At 46.2% G+C, this 23,888-nt stretch overlaps 1 protein-coding gene across 6 annotated transcripts in view; it reads left to right on the top strand.

Annotated features, from left to right (window-relative positions):
• The window catches only part of PSD3 (pleckstrin and Sec7 domain containing 3), a 115,738-nt gene extending 93,944 nt beyond the window's left edge, over positions 1 to 21,794 (top strand). For 5 of the 6 annotated variants that reach the window (XM_054809223.1, XM_054809225.1, XM_054809227.1 and 2 more), the window contains 2 exons: positions 50 to 193; positions 6,247 to 15,905. In XM_054809223.1, coding sequence (XP_054665198.1) covers positions 50 to 193; positions 6,247 to 6,459 — 357 coding nt within the window. In that variant the 3' untranslated portion in view covers positions 6,460 to 15,905. Of the gene's footprint in view, positions 1 to 49; positions 194 to 6,246; positions 15,906 to 21,669 lie in introns of those variants that run through there. The other variant, XM_054809224.1, reaches the window with a different exon arrangement.
• The last annotated feature ends 2,094 nt before the right edge of the window (positions 21,795 to 23,888 follow it).

Below are 23,888 nucleotides of genomic sequence, written 5' to 3'. Positions count from 1 at the left end.
ATTGAATATTTTAGATTCTGTCATTTAAGTGCTTAATGTGTTTCTGAAGGATGAACAGCTGAAGTCCCATGAAGCTAAGCTGAAGCAGATCTCCACTGAGCTTGCTGAACATCGCTCCTATCCTCCTGACAAGAAGCTCAAGGGCAAGGAAGTAGATGATTACAAACTGAAGGACCACTATCTGGAGTTTGAGGTATGTGTAGGAAACATTATTATTTTACTTTTTGGGTGTGGGTGGGGCAGCTGGTCTTGGGGTACAGTCCTGAAGTTCTGCATTTTTCACCTTACTTCACTAAGGAGTATGCTCTTGTTAGACAGATATGTCACAGTAATCCCAGAAGCTGGGATGTCGCTCCTCTTTCTGCTAAGGACTTCCTGTGATCTTAGCTGTGAATTTAGTTCCTCAACTGTAAAATGGAGGATAAAAATATGACCCTCTGTCCTTGCCAGATACATCTTTTTGAAGAGATGGTAAGGTCTCAGGCAGAAACTGTATTGTATTGTAAGAGTATATGTTGCCTAGTGTGTTGGCACCTCAATCTTTACGGAATGACTGCATTCTGCAGTAATGCAGATCATGTCTTCTATTGGTATGTTCTGAAGGAACTGCTCTTCTAAAATGATTGTCATCAGATCCCTTTGTGTACCAGTGAGCTGGATGTCAGGACAAGCAGGATAAGGTAGAATTAAAGATCACAGGATTGAGTGATGCAGCTTAGGCAGCTGCATTAGGAGATTGTTCTGAGTATCTGACAGCAGCTTTTATCCATCATGGTGTCTGCCACGTTGTAGGCCTAGGTGGGAGGGGAGTGGCAACCCAGCAGAAGCCTGGTATTTTTCATTGCTGCACCTTTGAGCTTTTTCCCCCAGAACTGTGAGTTCAATGTTGCCTCAGGTCTGAAAGGATCCTACTCTAGATAAGGCACTGCCTGGCAAGGAAAATCCATAGTCTGAAGAAGAGAAAGAGCAGATAAGACAAAAGTCAGAGACACCACCAGAGGAGATGCTGGAGGCAACACAAGCCTCCAGAACTGAAGTAAGCCTGCTGCCATGTGTTATGAGTTTCTTTTGGAGGAGCTCTTTTTATTCTTGAGCTCGACTGGTACTGTACTTATGCTTTCACAGAAGGTTATAACTGCTGTATTGGGTTTGACTTTACTGTAGCTCTGGACTGCATAGCATTTGGTGAGCTTGAGATGTTTTGCATAGATGTTTTGCTACTGTTTTGTATAGGGAACACAGTTGGCCAATTTGTTCTTCCCACATACCTGAAATCATCTGACCAACAGTCAAATGAGGAAGTGGTGGACAGGGCTGGCAAGCAAAGGGGACACGATGATGTGAACAGGAGAGACTACATAATCAATAAAACGGCTGAAGTGAGGTGATGGGATAGCTCACATGACTGGAGTGCTGCTAGGAATGATACAGGCTTTTTAGAAAGGCCAGACAGGAATGGCAAGGAGGGGGAGTCACCCTTTATGAGAGTGAGTAGCAGGCACACATCAAACTTTGCCTTGGGAAGGGTGATGAGCCAGCTGAGAGCTTGTAGGTCAGGATTAGTGGGCACACCAAGATGGGTGTCATTGTGGTGGCTGTCTGCTAGGCCTTTTTCAAAAATCTGGAACAAACCTTGTGTTTGCAGGCTCTGGTCCTCATGGGGAGCTTCAACCATCCCTGTATCTGCTGGAGGGACAATAGAGCAGGGCAGAAGCAATCCAGGACATTTCTGGAATGCATTGACAACAACTTCCTAACACAGGTGGCTGAGGAGCAGACAAGGAGTGGTATTTTGCTGGACCTCTCATTTATAATCTAGGAAGAACTGGTTGGGGATATGAAGGTCAGGGGTAACCATGGCAGCGGTCACCACAAGATGTTGGTCTTTATGATCCTGAAAGGAGGGGTCAAAGTAAAAATTAGGATCACAGCCGTGGAATTCAGGAGAGCTCTTCAGGGAAGTGCTTGGAAGAATAGCATTAGATACAGCCCTTGGGGGGAAGACGGCTTTGGGATAGATGGTCACTTCTCAAGGATCACCTCCTTTATGCTCAGGAATGCTTGACCCTGACAAGCAAGAAACCAAGCAAAGATGGCTGAAGGCCTTCACGGATGAACAAGCTCCTCGCAAAACTCTACCCATAAAAAGGAAGTGTGCAGGAGGTGGAAGCACTAGCAGGTGACACAGGAGGAACAGAGATACTGTCTAAGCATGCAGGATTGCATTTTGGAAAGCCAAACCCCATGTGGAGTTCAATCCAGCAAAAGATGCAAAGGGCAAGAAGAAAGGTTTCTACATGTATGTTAACAGCAGGACAGCTAGGGAAAATACAGGCCCTAGTTGGGACCCATAATGGGGCAGGGGACCTGGTCACAAAGAACAGGGAAAGGCCAGTATACTCAATGTCTTCTTTGTCTAGGTCTCTACTGATAAAACCAGCCTTCAGCAGTCACAAATACGTGAGCCTAGTGGGAAAATCTGGAGCAAGGAAGACTTACCCTTGGTGAAGGATGATAAAGTTAGGGAATATTTAAACCAGACGTATGTGAGTCCCTGGGATCTGATGGGATGCACCAATGAGTGCTGAGGGAGCTGGATGATGTGATTGCAAGGCCACTCTTGATTATTACCTTTGAAAGGCCATGGTGAACAGGGGAGGTTCCTGAGGACTGGAGGAAAGCAAACGTCATTCCTGTCTTCAAGAAAGGCAGGGAGGAGGATCCAGGGAACTACAGTCTGGTCAGCTACTTCTCCGTCCGTGGGAAGGTGATGGAGCAAAATCACTTCCAAACACATTAAAGAACAGAAGATGATTGTGAGTAATCAGCATGGCTTTATGAAGGGGAAATCATGCCTGACCAACATGATAGCCTTTTACAATGAGATGCCTGGTGTGATGGATGAGGGATAAGCAGTGGCTATTGTTCTTGACTTTAACAAGGATTTTGACATTGTCTCCTCTAACATCCTCGAAGACAAGCTGATAAAGCGTGGGCTAGGAAATTGACAGTAAGGTGGTTTGGAAACTGGCTGAACAAACGAGATCAAAGGGTTGTGATCAATGGCACACTGTCAGTTTTGAACACAGCACTCAGATGTACAGAGCAAGCCGCACACTTTCACCCTACAGGGTGTCTTGTGCAACTTGGGAGAGCAAAGAAAACTTTGTTGGCTTTGGGTCCTTGACATAAAGTTTGTTTTCTATTACTCCTTGAAGCATGATGAGTTAGGATAAAATGTAGGCTGGAGTGTTAGATTATTTTAGAAAGATTGATAGAGAAGGAGATTGTTTTGGTTTTTTTTCTGTTTTCTGTCAATTTGTTCATGGTGTTCTTTAGAGAAGTATTCCTCTGGTACCTCAGAACAAAGCAGAACCAGTAAAGCCAAGGAAACAAAAGATGTCATCTTCCCTAGCGAGAGCCTTGCATAGCAATTGAACTGTGCAATTCAGATATGTGATCGGCACTGCAGATGTGCTCATGCCTGTCTAGGCAGTTGTGTGCAAGAGATGGTGATTCAAGGTGCTGCTACGCAATGCTGTGTTGCCTTCACACTTGGCATAGATTTTGCAGGCCATGTTGAACCATAAGCAGTTAAAAAAAAAAAAAAAAAGAAAAAGGTGAGCTATATGAAAATCCTAAATGGAAATTTTCCCCCAGTTTTGGGGTTTCCTCATCCCCCTTGTCAGTGTCAGGCAGGAGCTAGTGACTGACCTCGCTGCATGGAGTCCAAGCAAAAGGGCAAGAGGCAAGCGAGGCAGTATTTTGTACTTAGCTCTTTCAGGCTGAGACTGCAGACCAGGCCTTGCATCCATGTGCAAAAGATCATGATGATACATCTCCAGAAGCACACCAAAAGGGCCTGGGTGTCCCAAAGGAAGCAACCTAGTCCGATTCGGAAGGAAGAAGCCAGATTTCTTTTCTGCAGGCCCTTGTAATTCCTTTTTGTTCACCCACTGGTGTTCCCTTCATTCTTGTTCCTGATGAAAGACAAGTGAGATGGTGTTTCCTTCTGAAGGGAGGTGAATCAGGAGATGCCTGGTCCTTGTTCAGGGATGCAGTCAGGAACGTTTCTTCTTGCTGGTGTCTTTGCTTGTAGACTCCAAGGAAGGAACGTTTCCTCTTTGCTTGCTGTCCGAGGAAGTACTGCTCCAGATGATGGTTGCTTATTGCAGCAAATTTATTTTGAGTGCTGTCAGGTGAGAGGTGAAGCCAGAAGTTTATTTGATGGGTGGCTATCTCGTCTCATCTTTATTATGTGCATTCAGTCTTCAGAGAGAATGTTGCAGAAGCTTTTGAAAGGTTTAACTTTTGTGTTTTTTTCTTTCTTGATAGAATTTTCCAGATTCATTTCTTTTAAGGAAAAATTTCCACCACCTTTAATACCTTGCTTCAAATGTCAGATCACTAAAAGAGCAAGTTTATTGCAGTTGAAATCAAAATAGAAACTTCCAAATGCATTGCTTATTTGCGATAGAAATCATGGGCCCACAAAGTCCAGGGCAAAATGGCCATTGGCAGACACGCGGGGCAGAAACTGCTCCCGGATTTCCGTTCTGATTGTCGGGTCTTGTGATCCTGGTGGTGTTTACTGGATCAACAAAAAGCAGAAGTCTGCATGGCAGTGAAGTCCCTCTCTCCCTTGATGAATATTACGCCGATCCCAGGCTTAGAGCACTGGCTTGCATTCTCTTTTGCAGAGGTGCCCTGTTCATTGTGTGATGAATCATTCATCAGCACAGTGCATCAGCATCAGGGTTCTGCTTGTTGTTTCTCCATTTCCTTTTTTATTGAATGACACATCTTACCTGCTTCATGTGTTTGTCTCTTGCATTGTGGAGCTGGAGCTCCAGATATGGAATTGATAAGAATGCTTTCTTCTTTAATTTTTTGATGGATTCTTTCATGATCCTCCTGTATGGCATTTTGTTTATTCAGAGGACTATCTGGAAACCCAGTCATGTTCTCTTCTTTTTTTTTTTTTTCCTTTATATTCCACACTTCAAAACAAGTTACTAAGCTTTTTGACTTCCTGCTTTTAAATAAGTGTTATTACCAGAATTTTATTATTTTATTATAAATCGGAAGATTTTTTTCTTAAACACTTTTTCCTCTGTCAAGAACATAATAGTTTGGCAACCATTTTGCCACTTTGAAATATAAATTAATAATGAGTACGGTTGTTTACATCCTCCTTCCCTGGTCCCCAGCCCGCTGAGATCACCTTAATTACAATGCCTGCACCATGTCTTTAGTGCATATGTCAGGGGCAGGTTATTAAACAAATCCTGGGAGACGGGTTGCTCTGTTTTCAGGACCTCCTGCCCCAGGTTCTGATTTTGAGGCCCTGCAGGGATCTTCTGTTAATATGCCCTCATTTTGTTGGTTGCTGAGATGTTCTGTGCCGAAAGATGTTATTGTGGCACACATAGCAAAATCTTCCTGTTGGAGAGGGAAAGCTCCACTCAAGACAAGGCACAGAACAGGTGGGCACAAGGTAAAGTGAACTTTTTCCAGTTGAAAAATCCAAGTGTCTGAACAGAGAGCAATCTTCATCCTTCACCGTGAGCGGCCCCGTCAGGGGAACATGCTATGCTACTGTCATAACCTTCTCATCTGCTACTTTTTGTTAAGGTCTGGCCTTGCAGAGCATCCTCTCATGGGCTCAGTGGTGGCCAAGCTGGTACAGTCTGAGCTTAGCAGGACCCTGCTTTGGTTTCTCCCCTTTGGGCTGAAGCAAGGAAAGCAGGACCTTTTGGTGGCAGTGAAGGGTTGCAGGGGAGAGCTGTAGCCAACCACAGCAGGATTCTTGTTGTCCATTAGTTTGCTGCGCTTTATCTCCATGTCTGCATGGGGCACATAACATCTCGGTATGTGTGAGCACAGAATATGAGTCAGCCTGGCTAAGGTCAGCAAGCTCCAGCTTGGTGTTTTTACTTAGAAAATCACAATGCACTCCAACTAGGAGCCACCATTCAGCAGAGCGTCAGGATTTGTGTGCTGCAGAACTGAGTGACTCTAATTGCACAGCACCCCCAGGCTCAGCCTACCTGAATTCCTTTTTGTACGGTGTAATTTATATTAACAACCATTGTTCATGTCCACATCAGGCACTGTTGTTTGCATCCGTATTAGGCTCCTGGCTTTCAAGGCCAGCAGAAACCATTGTTACCCAGATGATGGTCTCTCTAGTGCTTCTGCATAATTTCTTCCAGACTGATGCAGGCCTTTCTTTTCATTTCTCAGAAAAATCGCTATGAGATTTACGTTGGCCTCCTGAAAGAAGGGGTGAAGGAGCTGCTGAGTGGAGGAGAGAATGATGCACCAGGACTGAAGAAATCCCACTCAAGTCCCTCATTGAATCAGGAGTCTCCAGTTAGTGCCAAGGTGAAACGCAATGTCTCGGAGAGGAAGGACTACAGGCCAGAAACACCCAGTGTTAAGCAGAAGGTCACTTAGGGTGGAAATGGTAACTAGGGGAACAGCCATGCAGCAAAGTACCGGTGGTCAAAATTTTTTTGTTTAATAACCTGTCATTCACAAAAAATAAGTGCATCTGCCTGAATGGGGTGTTAGTGACATTTTCTATTGTATATTTTGCTGTTTCTGTGCAGAGTGTGGGAGATGTCTTTGCTCCTGCTTTGCTTTGCTTTGTTAATTTATCATTCAGCAACTGAAGCATCGGGACTTTTTGTGTTGTTCTGTTTCTAAAGGAGCTGGGGGAGGGGTAGAGCGCTGTGACGTATATTCTGTCTCTTCCCTGTTTATCTCCTCCCATCGGCACGTGGCTTTCATCTCTCAAGTCACTTGTCACTTTATTTACATGGTGGGTGGGAAAATAACTGGAGAAATGCTGCAGTGCTGTGAATGCAGGCTGTAGCTGTGAGAAAAACTTTGCAAATGGGCAGCTGCAGAAGGCTGGCTAGAGCCTAGGGTGCTGGGAATAATGGTTTCCTGATGATGCAGAGCATGTTGGTACTGGAATTAGCAGCGAGTGCTACAGTAAATAGTCACTGTTGCTTATCGTTATTGTGTGGACCCTGGACCCATGAGCACGTAGGAATGAAACTTGGAAACTGCTGGCAATGCTGGAATGACAGCATTGGAATAATTTGGTTGCTTTTTCCAAGCAGAGAGTCTTCTCCTGAGTTAGCAGGCTGGGGGGTATCCAAACCCGTGCTGTCTCTGTGGTCAGGGAGATTAGGGATTGCCCAGTCAGAATTAACCTGGGCTTTAAATATATTTGTGGGGGAGGCTACTGTAGATGTCAGCCATTAGCATTATATTTTAAAGACAAAGAGCCTCTGTGTAGTTCTTAACTATACGCTCTCACTTAGCTGCTATATAGAGCCTTATGATATATTGTACCCCGATGCTCCCCCTTCCAGGAGTTTCCTTGTTGGCGTGCAGTTAGGTGTTTGCAATTTCTCTGCTAGTGACAAAGCACTTTGCCTTTTTTCTTCAGGAAGGGATTCTCCTCAGCTCCCCTTTTTCCTGCTTTAGCTCACATATAGGTGGAAGAGGCTGGTGCAGACCAGAGAAGGGGACAGACCTGTCATCACAGGCCAGAGTTTGATGCTGTCCTGGCCACTCCATGCCTGGAGGCCAGCACAAGGCAGCCCCAGGTTTGGCAGATCCTGCCCTCCACCTGCAGGGTACCAGCCCACCTTGCAGCTCCTGCGTACCCTGCACCAGGCTTTCAGTGGGGAGTGCAGGACAGGGAGAGACCACCATGGGTAGAGCTTTCCATACCTGAAAGCCCCCTGTTTGTGCCACAGACCATTGGGGTGGCCACCAGTCTTCAGGCACAGGGAGTAGAAAGATGATGTAGAAATCATTTTCCTGCTTCCCAGCCCCTCTCACCAGGGTGGCATCATGGCTCTTGCTTTATCACCTGTTGCTTACACCCTGGGTTTTAATCTCAAGTTTGATACTGGCCCACTGGGTGAGCTTGGTCAGGTCTCTCCCATTTTGCCTCGCCCTTCCCCTGTGCAGAGTAGTACAACCAAACTGGCCTTTACTGATGAGGACCTTGGGAGATAATTTTGAGGGCCAGTTGAAAATTGTTTGTTGCTGTTATTTTTGTTGTGCCAGGCACAGGGCGGCCTTCCTGATGGATGTATTTCTTAATGCATAAGGAAACGTCAAGATCAATGCAAGGACTGTTTAGAAACGTGCTGGTGTTTGCAGCCCAAGTAGTCAAAGGGCTACATATAAAAAAAATTGCCACCTGAGCGGATTTGTGCTCCGCTAGACTTCCCAAAGGGTCCAAGTCAGTTAATCTAGTTTATTGAACTTCCAGTTCAGTAGGTGAGACAGGGAGCGATCAAAGAGAGCAGGACCTTAACAGGTGCCTCATGACTTGCCGCCCCCACTGAGGACCACTGTGCCACAGCTTTCCCGGTGTTGTGCTCACTGTTGGCTGTAACAAAGATGCTGTGCTCTTAGATGCTGGGAGGTGTTGGAGCAAATTGATCCTTACAATTGCAGCCCAGCAGCAAAACTAGATGGGACTGTTTCCATGTGTGATGTTGGGATGCGCACACATCTGGCATCTGCCACTGAGAGTGGCCGCTTCACGCTAGAAGTCAGGAGGTCAGTCCCTAACCCTGGCAACATTGCTAAAAGCTGTAGCATCCTAAATAGAAACCGTCAGCACTTCCCAAGCGCTGGGGCTTTAGAAGTTTTGCATGCTTACAGCCGAGCAAACGTTCAGTCCTCTTCCTCAAGAAGAGAGATGCCTTCTGCTGCTGGAGCCGAAGTGATGTGGTACAGCATGCTGCTTTAGGGGACTCAGTGTAGACAGGTGCATGATAGTGCTCATTGGGGGGGATTGTTTGAATTAATCAAGTGTGGTATATCAACAGCTCATGGAGGGGAAACAAAGCCAGGAGGTCCCTGCAGCTGTTCATCATGCTCTGGTAGTTTAAAACAAACAAGCAGAAGAGAAAGAAGAAGAAATTTATTTGGGGAATGTCAGACACACATTTGAGAGGAGAACTTGTCCTATCTTAGATACGACATTAGGAAGCATGCAGCAGAAACAAAAAAAAAAGTGCAGATTGGTAAATGGGCCCTGCTTGGCTGTCAGGGTGGGGTTGCCTAGATGAGCTTTTTAGAGGCAGGCTGGAACATGCCCAGCAAACCTCTTGTGATGATGGAGTGCAGTGCTTTAAAAGGCAAAGAGGTGGCATTTAACTTTTTTCCCTGGCTTTTAAAATATTGTGGTTGCTGTAGACTGCAGTTAAATTGCTGAGCTCAAAAAGAAATTTTTCTTGTAAAATGTTTCCCAGCTTTGAAACAGAAACTGGATAAATCCTCTTCAGAGTAGATGATTTGAAGCAATAGGAAAAAGTGAACTGCAAAAATGATAATTTTTTTAAAATTTTTTCATTATTTATTCTCTGTTTCCATGTATACTTGTAAATGGATTAGGGTATATTTTTTAAGTCTCATCTGGGCTTAGCAAATGCAGTTTTTCACTGCAGATTTTTAGCCATTAAACATTTGTTGAGCTTGGAGCACTCTTGGTGAGACTGCTGAGGCGTGCAGATTAGTTTACTGAGAATTTGTCAGGTTCTGCTCAAGTTTTAATTAACACCATTTTGCTCCGCTGCTTTACAAATTCTAGGCATTCCAGGCACCCATGTGAAAATGCACATTTCGGAGGTCAAGAGAAAAAGATGATCCTGTTGTGAATGCCTAAGGCTCCTGGACTCCCTTGGGAATAGGATCATCTACTAAGCAGTACTGTAATTTGCGCCTTTTTTTTTTCCGCCCCCCCCCCGCCCCCAATGCTATTGTAAAGAGTGGGGGCAGGTTCTCAGGAGGTCTCAGCGGTGCATCTCCTTGGGTGGGAACACTGAGCCGTCTAGCCAGATAGCTTTGCATGGTACCCGGTACTCAGCCTTTCTTTGCTGAAATGTTTGCCTTTAGCAGAGATCAGTGCTTGACCTCAGCGACTCAGGAGCTCCCGTTGCAATATGTAAGGATATTCTGCTGATTTCCATCCCTCCTCTGGGACCCACCATGCACCTTTACTTGGTATCCCTGGAGCACCCTACAGCTTTCTGGGGGTGCTTAGTGTGAGCAGGAATTACTGGCAGATCACCACGAATGTGTGTGCATGCAAGCCAGCCTTTGCATTGGTGCTGCAGGGAGGTGTCATCCTTCCTTGTCATCCTCCCTGCTGCAGCGGGCAACCGTCACTCAGGCAAAGCCTCTGCCTGTGTGTTGAGAGGGGGATGCAAGGAACAGGATGGGGCCAATGGGTCCTCACATCCCCCCTCTTAAGATGCAGACAGAGGTCCTGGAGTTGACCCATCCTGCTCTGAAGCATTGCTGATTGCTGTTCCTCCAGGGGCTGGACCATCTCCTCTCCCTGGCTGAGGGAGGAGAGGACCTCCCTGGGTCCACACCTGACAGCAGAGACACGAGGGAGAAGGACAAAATTGCCTTCCCCTCTCCCCAGTCAGCAACCAAAGCAGGTGAGATGCTCTCCTCTGTGAACCAACAGCATGCAGGGGTCTGGATGAGATAGTTTTCATTTGGCAATGGCTGTGAAAAAGATTCTGGGCTGGCTGTGTGTTTGTGTGCGTCTTGCAGATAAATCACGCATGGACCAGTGAACATGACTACAGCTTTTTAATCCAGTATTTATGTTGTGTCTTTAATTGATGTAGAGGAATAAGTCAGCCAGCAGAATGATTAATGCAGCTTTGCTGTGGGGGAATGCTGTTCAGCTGCGACACCAACTCAGTTTTTCATCTATAGCCAGCCACTTGTAAATGGTTACCAGAAGCTTTTTAAGGGCTTGTAACAGCTTGTCCCTTAAGCGCTTTCCCTCTGATCCTGCCTGCTCCCAGGATATGGTCTGTCCACGCTTGGGGGCTCTCCTGAAGGGTGGTGCTCAGCACAGCCCTGCTTTGAGCAGGAGCTCGGACTAGCAGACCTCCAGAGACTGGAATTGTTCAGTGACTTCACAGCTCCAGTGCCTTCTGGTAACAAGGCCGTTGTTGTTCTGGCTTAAAACAGCCTAACTCCAGTGGAGGAGTGAGGTTCTCACTTGATGAGAGCAGCCCCTTCCATGAGGAGGTAGTTGAGGTAGTGGAGAAAGTCAAAGGTGGCAGGGTTATCACTGGGCTTCTGGAGGCATTGTATGGCAATGTTCTTGAAAGCAGGGAGGGCTTTTCTCTGCAGTGTACTGCTTACCGTGTCTGCATTCTCCATCCCTAAATCAATTATGTCCTTATCACAGTTAGTCTGACAGCTCCTCCTCCTTTTCTGTCAAGCTGCTTCTGTCTGTCATCTTAGCACCTCATCTGCTTCTGTATAACAGGTCTCTTTCCTTCCATGCTTGCAGAAATCCGGAAAATTTGACTGTCCCATGTTGCCTTGAGAAAACCTGCTCTGAAGCAGTGCTGCATTGAATGAATAACCCTGTGAACAGCTTTTTCATTCTGCTCGTTGGTAGCCTATGTTTCCAGCCACAATTATAGCTGGGAGGTGCGAGACAGAGTTTCAGACTGCTGTGATCCTCTACTGTTATGCTGCGGGGACACAAGGTCCCCCCTCCCATACTCAGACCAGACGCTTGTGACATTCCTAGTCTCTTTTCTAAAAGTCTTGGAGGCAGAGGCAACCCGTGCTGTGGGGAAACTTTGAAACACTGTTTTGCAAGGAATTGGGTACTTTCCAAATCACACCATACTTTTTGCAGCCCTTTGGGGAGCTCTATTTAAAAAAACCAAACCACAAGACAACCATTTTCAACCAGTGCCCCCCCAAGAACACAGAGGTGGTATCCAGGTTGTCGGAAACATCGGCTGCTTTTGCCAGGGGCAAAGGCAGTAGACACACCTTATCTCAAGCAATTTTCCAGCTTGCTGTTTGTTTAAACTTGCCCAACATTGCTCTCCCCAGGCTCTGGGACATCATATCCGCTCTGAGAGGGCAGTTACGAAGTGTGCATTTCTCCTCAGAGCATGATGACCAGAGCTCCCCAGCACGTGTTCCCAGCATCCAGTATCTAGGCTGCCTAGAGGGGTGAGCCAAAGAAGCTGCCTCAGAAATATCTTTGAAAGAGCTGGTCTCCAGCTTGTGCTTTTTGGAGGGCATTTTTGTGCATATAGAAGCAGTATGCCTGGCCTCTCCTCCCTCCCAGACATCTCCCAGCAGCACAGGTATAGTATAGTGAGCTGCTTCACCTGGAGCTTCTCTGTGTGGGACCTGAACATTTGCTCCAGCAAGAAGAGGCTTTGTCAGCTTCCAGAGAAATGATATCGCCTAAGCTTAGCACCAGCACACACGACAATGATAGTGTAGGAAGACAGTCAGAAAGCCAGTGTCACCCTCCGTGGCTGGTCACCTGCTGGGGACTGTGTGCGCTGGGGGTAATTAGAAATGCTGGCTTCTTTTTCCACCTACACTGTGCTGCTCGATGAACTGTCCCTACCACCTGCTTCTTTGCTCCCTTGTGACAGCAGCACCCTCATCCAGGGGTGCCACAGTCCCATGGTTAGGAGGCTGGTTTAAATAGGAGCAAGGAGGACAGGTCCTGGGCAAATGTGTCCAGTGCCCTTTGGAAGTAGCCGCTCTCCTGTTGGCAACATCCAGTTGCACAGTGAAAGGCGGCAGGCTCAGCCCTGCCTGAGAGAAGGTCCCCTGCTCATCTGTTTTGTTAGCTGCACTGAGGCTGTATTTTAATTATTTATTAGAGCACTTCCCTTAGCAAATGCAAGCAACAGCTTTCCCCAAGGCTGCACTATTGGCCTGACTTTGCTTCCATGGTCAGAAGTGGCAAATTTAGGCCAGCCCAAAGGGTTCTCTGTCCTCCCCTTTGAGCAATGAACTACTCTGCAAAAATTATAAATGTTTAAACAAAGAGGGACCTCCCATGGCATCTGCTGGTAAATCTGTGCCAGGAATCAGCTGGGGTACAGGCCAGAGATTTATTTGGACCGAGAAAAAGTACATTGCGTAGCAGTACAAGGATTGAAAACGCTGCAAACTAGAGGGGCAGTATTTTTCTCTGACATAAACCATTATAATTAGTGGTCACTCTATAGCAGTGGTCCTGTATGTAACCAACCTAAATGAGACCAGCTCAACAAGATATGTTTTGTCTAAGCAGGCAAATTTTCAGCTTTGCCTTGGGCCAAGGGAATGTCCTGGTGTAACCACAGAGCAGCTAGCCAAGCTGCTGTGGAGACTTGTTTGATGCAAAATCCTCCTGTCTCCCCTGAGCCTCTTGCTGGGAGAAGGGAGTTTGATGATACCCACTCTGTGTCGCCGCACAGGGCAAACTCTATCGGTGATACAAGTCTTAAATCACTTACACGCTTATGAAAACCTCATGCCTAGTGCTGTCAAATTCTGAATGACTGTAGGATGAGAACAAGGGTGGGTTGTGTGGGGTTTTTTTTGATTTATACATATTCATGACAACTATGTCCTCTTACTTAAGGCTGGGATTATAACTTGGCTAAAAGAACAGAGTTTTTTGGCAATTTGAAAACTTTAAAATCACTACTCTTTGCGTGAGGTACAATCTGAGGTTTACGTTACTTGGTGAACATGTGTAAGTGATGCCTATAGATGTGTGTATGTGTTTCATAGGTATAGTATGGCTTCTGTGGCTCAGCACTCCAAAGCCTGCTGTTCTTTTCTGAGGCTTATTTTGATCAAAGCACTTCAGCAGCTGCAAACTTTGTTAGGATGCTTGTTGTTCTAGTTGTTCTCAAATTAGGTTAAACAGTCATCAGAGCTTTCGCAGATTTAGGGTATCCCTTGAGCTGCCTTGACTCCCTGTGCTTGTCCACCAGGGGCTGCCTGTTGTTCTGCATGTCGAAAGCAAAGGCATATATTTGAGAGTCTAAGCAACGATTACTGGGTGGGATTTTCTGCTAGCTCAACACTGGGATAACTGTTGATGTCAGTTGATGCCTGCACCGAGAGCATCTGTGCTGACTTCTTCTGAAAATCACACTCTGGGGATCTAATACACAGCTTTACTTCTGAAAATGTTGACCTCGCTCTGTGAAAATTCAGCAAGGGGACATCATGTCCAAAAGTGTCCAAGCAGGACAGGTGCCTGTGATGTCTCCTGCAGATACAGCCGTACAGCAGTAGTGAGGGTTTCTTTCTGCAACTGTACAGATTTTCAGAAGAATGTCTGGCTCATCAGCAGGGAAAAGAAGAGCAGCAGGGCTGAAGTATCTCCCTCGGGCATCGGGAAACCCAGAGGTTTCCCTTGGGAGGTTTGAACAGCCTTTTAACAAGTTGCTGGTCTAAGTAAAAAGACATAAGGAAACCCAGTGGGTTTTCCTATTGCGCTCTAGTCAGGGCAACACTAGCATTATCTACATTATCCCTGGAAAAGAGGAGCAAGGCCTGAGGGTGGGATTCTTATCTAGAGTCATAAAACTCTTATCATGCAGTTACCTTGAAGCACTCGAGCAACCTCAGTGAAGCCATGCCTTTGTGCTTCACTGCACCATGGCCAGAGTGATCCTGTCTTGCAGGACTGAGATAGAAGTGGACTGCAGCTCAGGATGAAATGAACAGGGACATCCCCATCACCTTGCTTTGGGCGAGCTGTGACCCTGTAATCCTTTTTCAGGCGCTGAGCTTCTCCCTTGGGTTACCTGCGTCCCATGGTAATTCAGTGGGAAGATGAGGGTAGGCACTGTTGCACTCAGTGCAACACAGATTTGCAGCTAGGAGGTGTCATTTGCCTTCCTCCTGAGCTGTTGCAGAGTTGTCTTCCCTTAGGCCAAGAAAGGGGACTGAATTTTCAGTTATCATTGTGTGGTACCCATATGGGAAGAGTAACTCTTGGTAGTGGTAGTGCAGAAAAACATTTTGTACGTGGGTGTACATACACCCTATGCATCTCTGGTGTACAGACCTAACCTTACAGGGCGTGACAGCAGTCCTTGCCAGACCTTTCCTCTGGGTGGCCTCCTATCCCTTTCTGATAACCTTCAACTCACTTTACTCTCATCACTGAATCGCTGGAGTGTTTTTCATGCAACACACTAGAGACGCAGTCCCGGTCTCACTGCTTTGTGGCAACTTCGTGGTCTGCTGTGAAGCAGCATTGAGGTAAACACTAAATGTTTTCCAGCAGCGTGACACTTGCTGCTCTGACTCTTGGGGTGGTCATTGTCTCAGGTTTGAGGCTGTTCTACCACCAGGGCACCCTGTTTTGTCCCTGGGAACATGGCTGGAAAAGCATATTCCTTGGTGGTCAGAGTCAGAGCTGTGTAGACTTAAGTCCTGGTTCATGGGAGGTGTTTCCATGTGCTGCTGATGTCCATAAGGACTCAAACATGTACTTGCTTACACAGGGATGCTTTCCTGAAGCAGAGTTGTCACTCTCTTCTACAGGTACCACAGGATGCCCTCCCTTATTCTGCTTCATGTAACTGGTACTAGAATGATCATTTCCTGATAAATGAAGGCACTTAATCAGTCCTCTTCCCCTTGGAAGAAGGACTTTTGGGGATATTGTTATATCATTTAAAATAATATTTTGGAATTTAAGTTTACATTGCTTTATTTTTCACTTGAGGTGACTGTATATAAATATTTTCCTCTATTTTATCATTGCTGATAAAGTAAGCCTACGGTATACAGACAAATAATTTGCCTTTGATGTATTGAAACTGTGAGATATAAAGTAGACTTCTCTTGTGTCTATGTTCTTGACTATAACTCTGTTCCTCTGTGTTTTTATAAGTTGGAATAAATGTTGCTTACGGGCAACAGAGAGCCTGCAAGCTTTCCAATAATTTTTATGTAATTGAAATCAAGCAACCCTAGTGAAGGATCTCACATATGTATAATGATATATGTATATGTACAAACTTTAGAAAGAAATAAACCAAATGTATTTCATCTTCTGCAGTTGAATGTTTTTTATTGGAGCGCTTACTGTTGCTTCCTACGAGTAAGAACATGAAGGTGGCTTTACCAGCCCATGCAGCAGCCTTTGGCAGTCCTGCTCAGGGAGGATACAGACCAATTAGCTGGTGCAGCCCTGTCCCCAGTGTACCCTTCTGACTTCTGGCACTCAGCAGTTCCAAGGTTTCCTGAGCTGAAGGGTACATGTACCATCTGCCTTACAGAAACAACACTTTTGCACTTCTGCAAGAGGTGGCTTCCCCTCTGGGCTGTTACAGGGTGTGTAGCCTGCAGAGTTACCACCACTTAGCTGTGAAGAGATGCCAAGAAGAGAATTAAATGATTAAAAATTGTTTTGCCAGCATGTGGGTTGGAAGAGGGAAGCTGCAGCAAACAGCTGTTCAGAAATGATTGGGAGTTGACCTCAAAATTTTTATGAGGTAGATTGTTTGAGGGCACAGTCAAGGTTGGGAATTGCTGTTGGCCTGGCGGATGGGAAACAAGAACCTCATGAGAGGTAGAAAAGTTGGATGCTAAAGAAAAAAGGGGAGTGGAGAAAGACAGAGGTAGGAGTGGGCAAGAAACAATGGCTATCCAAAGTGAGAGGAAACAGGCTCTGTAACACACAGAATGCAAATGGCCTTGTGCTTGCAGATCATAGAATGGTTTGGGTTGGAAGGGAACTCAAAGATCATCTAGTTCCAACCCTCCTGCCATGGGCAGGGACTCCCTCCATTAGACCACGTTGCCCAAAGCCCCATCCAACCTGGCCTTGAACATTTCCAGGGATGGGGCATCCACAACCTCTCTGGGCAACCTGTTCCAGTGCCTCACCACCCTCACAGTAAAGAATTTCTTCCTAACATCTAATCTAAATCGACCCTCCTTCAGCTTAAACCCATTACCCCTTGTCCTGTCACTACACTCCCTGATAAACAGTCCCTCTCCAGCTTTCCTGTAGGCCCCTTCAGGTACTGGAAGGCCACAATTAGATCTCCCCGGAGCCTTCTCTTCTCCAGGCTGAACAACCCCAACTCTCTCAGCCTGTCCTCATAGGAGAGGTGCTCCAGCCCTCTGATCATCTTCGTGGCCTCCTCTGGACTCTCTCCAACAGCTCCATGTCTCTCCTGTACTGGGGCCCCCAGAGCTGGACGCAGTACTCCAGGTGGGGTCTCACAAGAGCAGAGTAGAGGGGCAGAATCACCTCCCTCGACCTGCTGGTCACGCTGTTTTTGATGCAGCCCAGGATATGGTTGGCTTTCTGGGCTGCAAGCGCACACTGCTGGCTCATGTTGAGCTTCTCTTCCACCAACACCCCCAAGTCCTTCTCCTCAGGGCTGCTCTCAATCCATTCTCTGCCCAACCTATAGCTGTGCTTGGGATTGTACTGACCCACGTGCAGGACCTTGCACTTGGCCTTGTTGAACTTCATGTGGTTCGCATGGGCTCACCTCTCAAGCCTGTCAAGGTCCCTCTGGATGGCATCCCTTCCCTCCAGCGTGTCGACCACGCCACACAGCTTGGTGTCGTCGGCAAACTTGCTGAGGGTGCACTCGATGATCTTGGGTTGGACGTGGCTTGGTGTGGGAAGATAGGCTATTGTGTGGAGAGTCAGTAACAGGGCAACTGAAGAGGAGGTGTCCAATGCCAGGTGGGGCATGGAGAAGCTTTACAACAGGGCTGGGAGCTTGTATTTGGAGACAATAGTAGGGAAGACATGTTTTTTCTTACCAAGATCTCAGTGAATGACCATCTTGAGATGATTGTTTGTATTTTTTCCTTCTAGAGACTCACCATATTGCCTTTAGATGGATGGCAAGACCTCCAGCACTTGAGATAGTTATGCACTTTTTTTTTTCAGACTACGCCATGGGATGTCAGAAATTTTTATTGCTGTTCTATCCTAATTACTTCAAAGTACTCAGGATTTTTGGTTCCAATGCATGCTCCTGGGTTAGTATGTCTTTTATGAAAAGACTAAATAAAGTGGTGGTGAGGATGGGTGGGAGTATTTTACAAAGATGTATTAAGTGCCTCCTCGAAGCACCATGAATGTTTTAACCATATCTGAATGTTCATGTCAGTGCTGCTTACGTCTTTTCCTATTTTGTCTTCCTAGCTGACAAAGTCAACAGTGAGCATTTTCTGGTGATCCCTTTCTGCCTAGAATTTTTAGTTGTGTCACGTTGCTCACAATGCATTAAACTAGAACAAAATGACAGAACAGGTGCAAAGTGAAAGACGGATGCATTTATATTCTTTTCATTGTCCATTTTCAGTTCAAGTTTCCAAGGACAGAATATAATTATCAAGGGAGCCTGAAAGGGCTAGCTTGTGTATGCAGGTGAAACCTCCACAGTCCACAGAAGCTACACATCTCTTTGGCTATTTTTAAATAATGTAGCATGAGAGAGTGACTTAGCCTGAAAGTAAAGCACAACTTGGTATGAAATTGTCATAGGTATCTCTAGATTAGAAATGGGAAGAAAGTTCTTATGCAGCAGAGCACTGATGCACTGCAGTGGCCTCCTAAACAGCAAGGAAAGGGCAAAAATACCCAGTAGCTTTTAAGATGGAGCTTGAAGGGGAATGATATGATGATGACCCAGGTTTTTGTTTGTCAGGCCATCACATGTTCCAGCTCATTCTTTCCGTGTTTGCTGCTAAATTGATATTTCTCAAAACAGATGATGCCAGCCACTATACTAGCTATTTTTTCCTAGAAAAAGGGCCATCTTAGCAAACACAAACTACTGCACAACAGCGAGCCACCCTGCCAGGTTTGCTGTCATGGTCATATTCATTTTAGGGCCTCTCTTCTGGTCCCATTCCACAGCTAGTTTTTGGGTGGGTCAGGTACATAGATGATGCAGGTCTTTGTTTTGCTGGTCTGCTCTTGACAACAAGACACAAACCCAAGGACCTTAACTGGGATGAGGTGGAGGAATCAAGGCTAAGCAGAGTGATTTGCCTCAGAGAATGTCTAAGGTAATGTGTTGCTATTATGAACTGGAAATTTGTGGGGAGGTTTTGGTCCCCTGTACCCAGGCAGGGTGTATCAGTAGTACTGTATAAGGCTGAGAGTGCCCCAGTGACTACTTTGGAAACACCGGACTTTGGTACAGATGTTGCTGAATTGGGCCAGCAAGGAAAAAGTAATGAGGGATGTGTCGTGTATTAGGGAGGGGCTTAGGAAGAGAAAGGGAGGTACAAGGGTGGCAAAAAGGTTGTTCCAGAAATAAAAACTGATGAATAATGTTGAAAATCAGGTAAGAACAAAGGACCGGGGAATCTTCTGAAAGGAGGAGTGCAGATGTCTACAGACGAGTGATGCTGACTTGCAAACCCGAGTGAGCAGGACTCCCCATTGGGCTTTCCATTGGGGTCTGTGTCTGAAAAACTCTGTGTGAGGGGGTGGGCTGCAGAAGGATACATTTCCATCCTGGTAACAGGTCCTGTAGGGAGAGAAAGGCAGTAGATTTGTAAGTGAATAGTACATGTGTGTGATTCATAAGATTTAAGAGTGTTAAATTAACAGCTTTATAATTGTGTGTAATAGGGTGGAAAATATTATGATTGCAGATTAGCAATAGTGGTGTGTTTATTTGATAATCAGTGTACTGGTTCTTAATACTTTGACCAGTGTTTTAGTGATGTGTTGCTTAATCACTAAACACTGTAGTTTCTTAAATTAGTTACATCTTGATCTTGCAACGTAAATGGAAGGAGTTGCTTCCTGAAGTAACAGTTGCATGGGGAGAAAGGCTCCACAGCAGTTCCTCCCTTCAGCCACAATAAGTTTAATGACTTGGACAACTGCAAGGATGTTTGTAAGAATATTTGAAAATATTTGAATTATGGACGAGCTCTGCCAGTGACCACTGAGTCTTGAGAATACAAAAAAATAACAGTAAATAGGACGTATTGGGAAAGCAAGGTCTGTGAATTAAAATCTCAGGGACAGACTTTTGTAGTGCACAAGTATCATGTTTTCTCAAAGAACAAACAATCCTTGTCTGGATGTGTAAAAGCACTGGTAGGCCATTATCTATGCAGTCTTGAAATGTAGGAGAAATGTACTGTACAGATGGCTAGAAAACTGCAGAAGAAAGCAGAACACAGCACTGGGGACTGAAAACTCTGTGGAAAAGAAGAAGGCAAGGAGGGTTTACTCAAGAAGAGAGCAACCAGGAACTGTTTGAAAGCTGAAGGCAGGAAGGAAACTGAACAAGACTGTAAAGAAAAAGCGTAGGAGGCAACTGACCAGTACACAGATTCAGTTATCACTTGGAAAAGGCAATTCATTAATAAGAAAGGAGCAGACACCTGTGAAGGTTGCCTAATGCCTCCCTTTTTCCAAATGCTATTTTGTTGAAAAGTTCTCATTCCCCCGCTGTTTGCAGAGGCACTTTGAACACTGTCAGGGCTGCCATGGGGTCAGGAGAGCATGCTGTGTGCTGGTCTTCAGGGAAAACTGTTCAGTTAGTCAAGATAAATATTCCTTCCTGTGCTTTGTAGCTTGGAAGATAGCAGCATCTCTGGGTCTTTGTGCTGTATACTGGATGGGGAGTGGCTTTGCCACTGGGCAGGGAAAAAAACCCCAAAACCAATCTGAAGCCCGTTTTCCCCTCACTGCTACGCAGAGATTGTCCAAAATATGTGGGTTAGGGTGGGTGGGTTGTCATTTTCTTCCACCCCAAGAAAATGTCTTCGTTCAGCCAGTAATCATCTTTCAGATCTGCCTCACCTTTTGATGCTGAGCTCAGAAGTGCGCAGTAGAAATGCTCTGTCACATCTTTGGGAAAGTGAATATTTTTAGTCAGCTTGAGTAACCTTCTCTCTGCCCAGGTGTCCAATGTAAACAAGCACACTCTCTCTTTTCAGGGTAATTCCAACCAGGACTTGTTAATCAAGACGTGTGTCTCTGGACACTTGTTATGGGTACAGTCTTCAGCACAGACACATGTTCTGTCATTTGAGAAGTGGTTCTGATCAAGGTGATGATGGAGATGCTGCTGTGAGGGTGGGTGTGGAGCATGCTTCTGTCAAGCCATAAGTGCATATGTGATACCCAGCTCCTGGTGCACACTGCTTCCTTTCCCATCCCATCCCACCCCAGGCTGGACTGTGCTGGGCACATCAAAGTACAAGTACTGACACTGGGGTGGATGGAGCCAGGGCCATTACCAGCATAATTACTAGAGTAATAAAGACACCAGTTACCGCACCCTTGGCTTTCCCCAAAGAGATGCTCACTGTGGCAGGAACTTGCAGTGTGCTGTGCCTGGGGCAGGAATACTCTCCATGTCTGGGCTAAAACATCCTGCTGGGACAGTTCTGGGGGGGCCTTGCAGCCAGCCAATGATAGCAAGCACGGTGTAAAATCCGAGTCCCTATTACCACAGCCATACCCACGCTGCGTTTCTCAGGCAACTGAGGTGTGGGCAGCAGTTAGAGGTTGTAATTGTTTCAAGGAGGGGGAAAAAAGCCCATATACACAGACACACACACAAAACCAAAACCAAACCAAAAAAAACCCCCAAAAATGAGTGCTCTTTCTGTTAAGCTGCAATTTATGACTGCACTTTAGACATGTAGTTGGAATCCACATTCCCATTGGCAGGGAGCCAGGCTCCCCAGCATGCTGATTAAACTGTGTGTGGGCAAAATGTAGGCAGATGATGGGGACCCGGTACATTGAAACCTTGGAGAGTTTGTTTTCATTTGCTGCTGCTTTCTTTTTTCTCTCCAAACTTCTTGCAGGCTAGTTTTCTGACCACCCCTCATTGGATCTGTTTTGAGGCCTGAACCTCCAGCTTTGGGAGCTGAGAACTGTGAAGCCATGGAGGCAGCTCCTCATGGTACATAACCCCTGGCTGCTCTTTCACCTGCAGGTGCGCAGGTAACCCTCTGAGTGCAGTGAAGGTACTGGAGAGACCAAAAATGTTGGGGCACAGCATTATAAAAGGAATTTTTGCAGGTGGGTGGGAAAATGTCTTCTGCGAAGGGCCCAGACAGCTAGCAAGGCACATGCTCCTGGTCCAGCCTCAGCGTCCCTGGGACCTCCAGCTGTCATGGATCCTCTGAGGAGCGTGGGTTTGCTTTAGTGAGCTACGCTGCTCTTCTCCAGCCTGGGGCACCAGGCTCCCTCCGGCTGACACCAGGCAGCTGCCCAGCAAGCACTGTAGCTGGGGAGTTTGAGACATCAACTTTCTAGTCAATCTGCTGCTTAAATTTGGCAGCCGTAGCTTGTCCACTGCCTTGTGTGTGAAGACTGGGGACCATTGCATCATTCCCAGGATATGTGTCTGCCTATCCTGGTGGGCACTCTTGGTTTATACTGACTCTTGTTCACTAAGTTTTCATTTGGTCTCTCATCATTTCTCTTAGGGCTTTTCAGCATACAGTCAGGAAGGTAAGAGGAGTTGACCAACCTCTGGAGCCACAGCACGCATTGGGTGGAGACACTTTTCAGGAACATAATGGCTGACCTCCACAGTGACTCAAGGTCGCTCCAATTTCACGTGGGAGCTGATGCCACCACAAAGGGCTTGACTGGACGGCTATACCTCAGGTGAGGTAACTGATTTAAAATGGGTGTGCTGCACTGCACTGAACACCTGTGTGGGCATCCTGATTCAGAAGCAGAGTGGCCTCCACGCAGCCTAACTTCTGGAGTGAGGCAAGCTGAATCCCTCTTTAAAATCTGAACATGCAAACTGAATCCCTTTTTTAAATCCCACAGCAATTTGATTCACATCTTTTTAGCTAATTCCTCTTGAACTTTCAAAGAGATCTGGCACAAACAACTCCCTAGAGGTATTTTGCAGCCCTCTGGGCTCTTGCTGCGCTTGTGATTCATCAGTATCTTGATGATTAGCTCAACGTGCAGTCTGACTGACAGGGCCTCCTTGCCAAGCCTTAGGAGCTGCAGAAGTCACGTGGGGGCTCGCATGTGCTGACTATGCAGTCTGGGGCTCAGCCTCTCATGATTAGAGAGAAGGGTCCGGTGCTCCAGGTAGGAGCAACCTGGAGGCTGAAGTGCCGTCTCCAGGACATCCCCGCCGTGATCTGCCTCTGTGCCCAGAAGCCAGGGAGGTTTCACCCTCAGCTTCACCAGTAGGAGATTTAAGGCCAGAGCTGCATGTGTGCTTTGGCCATGTGCATTCAATAGTAATGCATACTAATCCTTGTGGTTTGCACGCTGCTTGGCTTTCAGAGACTGGTTTGACTTTAATGCAGAACACAAAAGGCCTGGCACAGTGTTTTATGAGCCCTGGGGACAGTTTAACTTGTTCGAATGTGTACTTGGCTTTGAGTCACAGATATGAGCCATCAAAGGAGCAGTCTTTTCCCTCTGACTCACCAAGGCTGATTCCTTGAATTTGAGGGGTTTAAATATCCACTTGATTCAAGCATTAAGGGAGTTTGACTTGAAAAATTCTGGATGCTGAAACCACGGTGGAGGCAACTGACCCCAGCTCTGGCAAGGTCAAAGAAACATCATTCAGGTGCTCAAGGCAGAGGACATCTACAGGCTTTCATCAGCTGAGAATTGAGCTTTGTGGGCAACAAACTGCAGATTCACTGGGGCCGAAAATGTCCCCTGTAAATTTGCTCTGATCTGTCTCTCATCTAGAAGAGATGAAAAAAAATGAAGAAAACCAAATCCACCCACATGTAATGGGATTTTCAGGTTTGTCATTCCACTCCTGGGAACCTTGATTTTGCCAAAGGATATTAAAATGAGATGGGAGAAAAAAAAAAGCCCGTGCCCCTCCTTGTCCATTCAGGTACTTTCTGCTGAAGTACAATTTTTATTCTACATTTCCTCAGCAGGTATGCCTTGAGGCCTGGTGAGTTTCTGCAGTCCTTGCACCGTCCCACCTTGAATGGTGAAATACTACTATGGTTATTGCTGTTCCTCTTTTTGCTGTGACGTGTGTGAGAAAACACCAATTTTTTTTTGGCTGCTGGTACTA

Source organism: Grus americana, chromosome Z (genome assembly GCF_028858705.1).
Source record: "Grus americana isolate bGruAme1 chromosome Z, bGruAme1.mat, whole genome shotgun sequence".
NCBI classification, from domain to species: Eukaryota; Metazoa; Chordata; class Aves; order Gruiformes; family Gruidae; genus Grus; species Grus americana.
This window is presented reverse-complemented; position numbering and strand designations above follow the sequence as displayed.